General features: G+C 34.0%; 1 protein-coding gene across 1 annotated transcript; it reads right to left on the bottom strand.

Moving 5' to 3' along the window:
• Positions 1 to 686: 686 nt before the first annotated feature.
• On the bottom strand, positions 687 to 1,139 carry LOC113714074 (zinc finger BED domain-containing protein RICESLEEPER 2-like). The gene has a single exon (XM_027237871.1). The coding sequence runs from the start codon at positions 1,137 to 1,139 to the stop codon at positions 687 to 689; it is 453 nt and encodes a 150-aa protein (XP_027093672.1).
• Positions 1,140 to 1,667: the final 528 nt, after the last annotated feature.

Here is a 1,667-nt window from a genome sequence, read left to right as displayed (position 1 = left end):
GCCGAATTTTTCCGAACTTATCGCACTAGTGGGTCCCACGTCCAATATATATTCTTAATTTTTCAAAAACTACCCAATGCTAGGAAAATCATATTAAAAACTATAATTACCCATAAAATCCACCAAGAAATTTTTCTAAGCCAGAAAACATGCAATTAAGGGAAAAACCCTAGGACAATATTAGGGAAATACGGGTTCTCACATATGAACGAGTCCTGGTGATAGTTGGGCAGGCGGTCTGCCGAACCCTTTGGTTCGCCTTAGAGGGAGGTTTGGCTGTCACAAAAAAAACAAAAAAAATATAATAAGAATATTTATAAATACTTACTCTTTTTTTTCTTTGATTCAATCCAATCATCTGTAATCATTAATGCTTCAACCACTTCTAGAAGTAATTTGGCACAAGTCTTATCAATCACTTTACCACCAACACTAAATACAAATTCTGATGCAACTGTAGTAGTCAGAACATCCAATATATCACATGCCATTTTTACCAAAATAGGGAATTTTGGACAATTAGCTTTCCACCATTCTAAAATATCAAAATTGTCCTTTCTTAGAAACTTTGGCTCTTCAAACTATTGATCGAATTCTAATTTTTGATTTGCATGAAGGCTAGACGAGCAAGACTCAAAGTACCATTTATCAAAGTCACTCAATGTATCATTACTTGAATTACTTTTCTAAACACTTTCACTATTCCAAAGATCTAATGATGGTAAAAGTTCACCTTCATAATCCATATAGAAATCAACAAAAGTAATGCGAACCCGTTGAATATGTTTTTCAGCATTACGTCCATGAATTTGTCTATAATAATACTCCGCCAAATCCATCTCAAACCTTGGATCAAGCACTACAGCTATTGCCAACACCAAACTACACTCTTCCCAATATTTTTCAAACTTCTCTTTCATTGGACCAGCCACATGTCTAAGAAAGTCATATTCACTTTGTTCCCATTTCATCAATTGAAGTTGAATGCTACAAATATCAAGAAAAAACACATTTGCTGTTGGAAATTTGGTACCACTAAAATGGAGAGTTGCATCATAAAAGCGTTTTAGACAACCATGATCAATAGCAGCAACTTCCCAGTCCTTTTGAGATGGATTATACTTGTAGTTCTTGTCCATTTGGTCTAAATGATCAAAAGCTTCCCTTAGTGGTAATGCAGTATCAAGTATTGTGAAGGTAGAATTCCACCTATTTTGAACATCTAAACCCACTTTCCTTTTACCTTCCAAATTTCATTAGTTAATTGCATTTTCAAATTTTTGATTTGCATTAGCAAACTTTTTCAAATATTTTACTGTTCGTCGAATCTTGCTAAGTAGTCCCCCAATTTCAGCAAATCCATCCTGGACAATCAAATTTAATATATGTGCACTACATCAAACATACAGTAGTTCCCCTCCCAAAGGTAGCAGAGACTTGTCAACAAGCCAAGATTTCAAGTATTTGACCATAGAGTCATTTGAAGTTGCATTGTCAACTACTACTGAAAAAATTTTCTTGTCCAAATTCCACCCCATTATCAAATCATAGATGAATTTAAACAATGTTTCACAATCATGGGGATATGCAATGGATTTATATGCAAGAATTTTCTTCTTCAATTCCCAATTCTCAGTTATATAATATGCAATCAAGCAACAAATACC

Source organism: Coffea arabica, chromosome 9c, assembly GCF_036785885.1.
Source record: "Coffea arabica cultivar ET-39 chromosome 9c, Coffea Arabica ET-39 HiFi, whole genome shotgun sequence".
NCBI classification, from domain to species: domain Eukaryota; kingdom Viridiplantae; phylum Streptophyta; class Magnoliopsida; order Gentianales; family Rubiaceae; genus Coffea; species Coffea arabica.
Note: the sequence above shows the minus strand (reverse complement) of the source record. Positions and strands in the feature narration are given on the sequence as shown.

Bases quoted from the DNA above. Each gene is read 5' to 3' on its own strand.
- LOC113714074 (XM_027237871.1), bottom strand. From the start codon at position 1,139: ATGGACAAGAACTACAAGTATAATCCATCTCAAAAGGACTGGGAAGTT.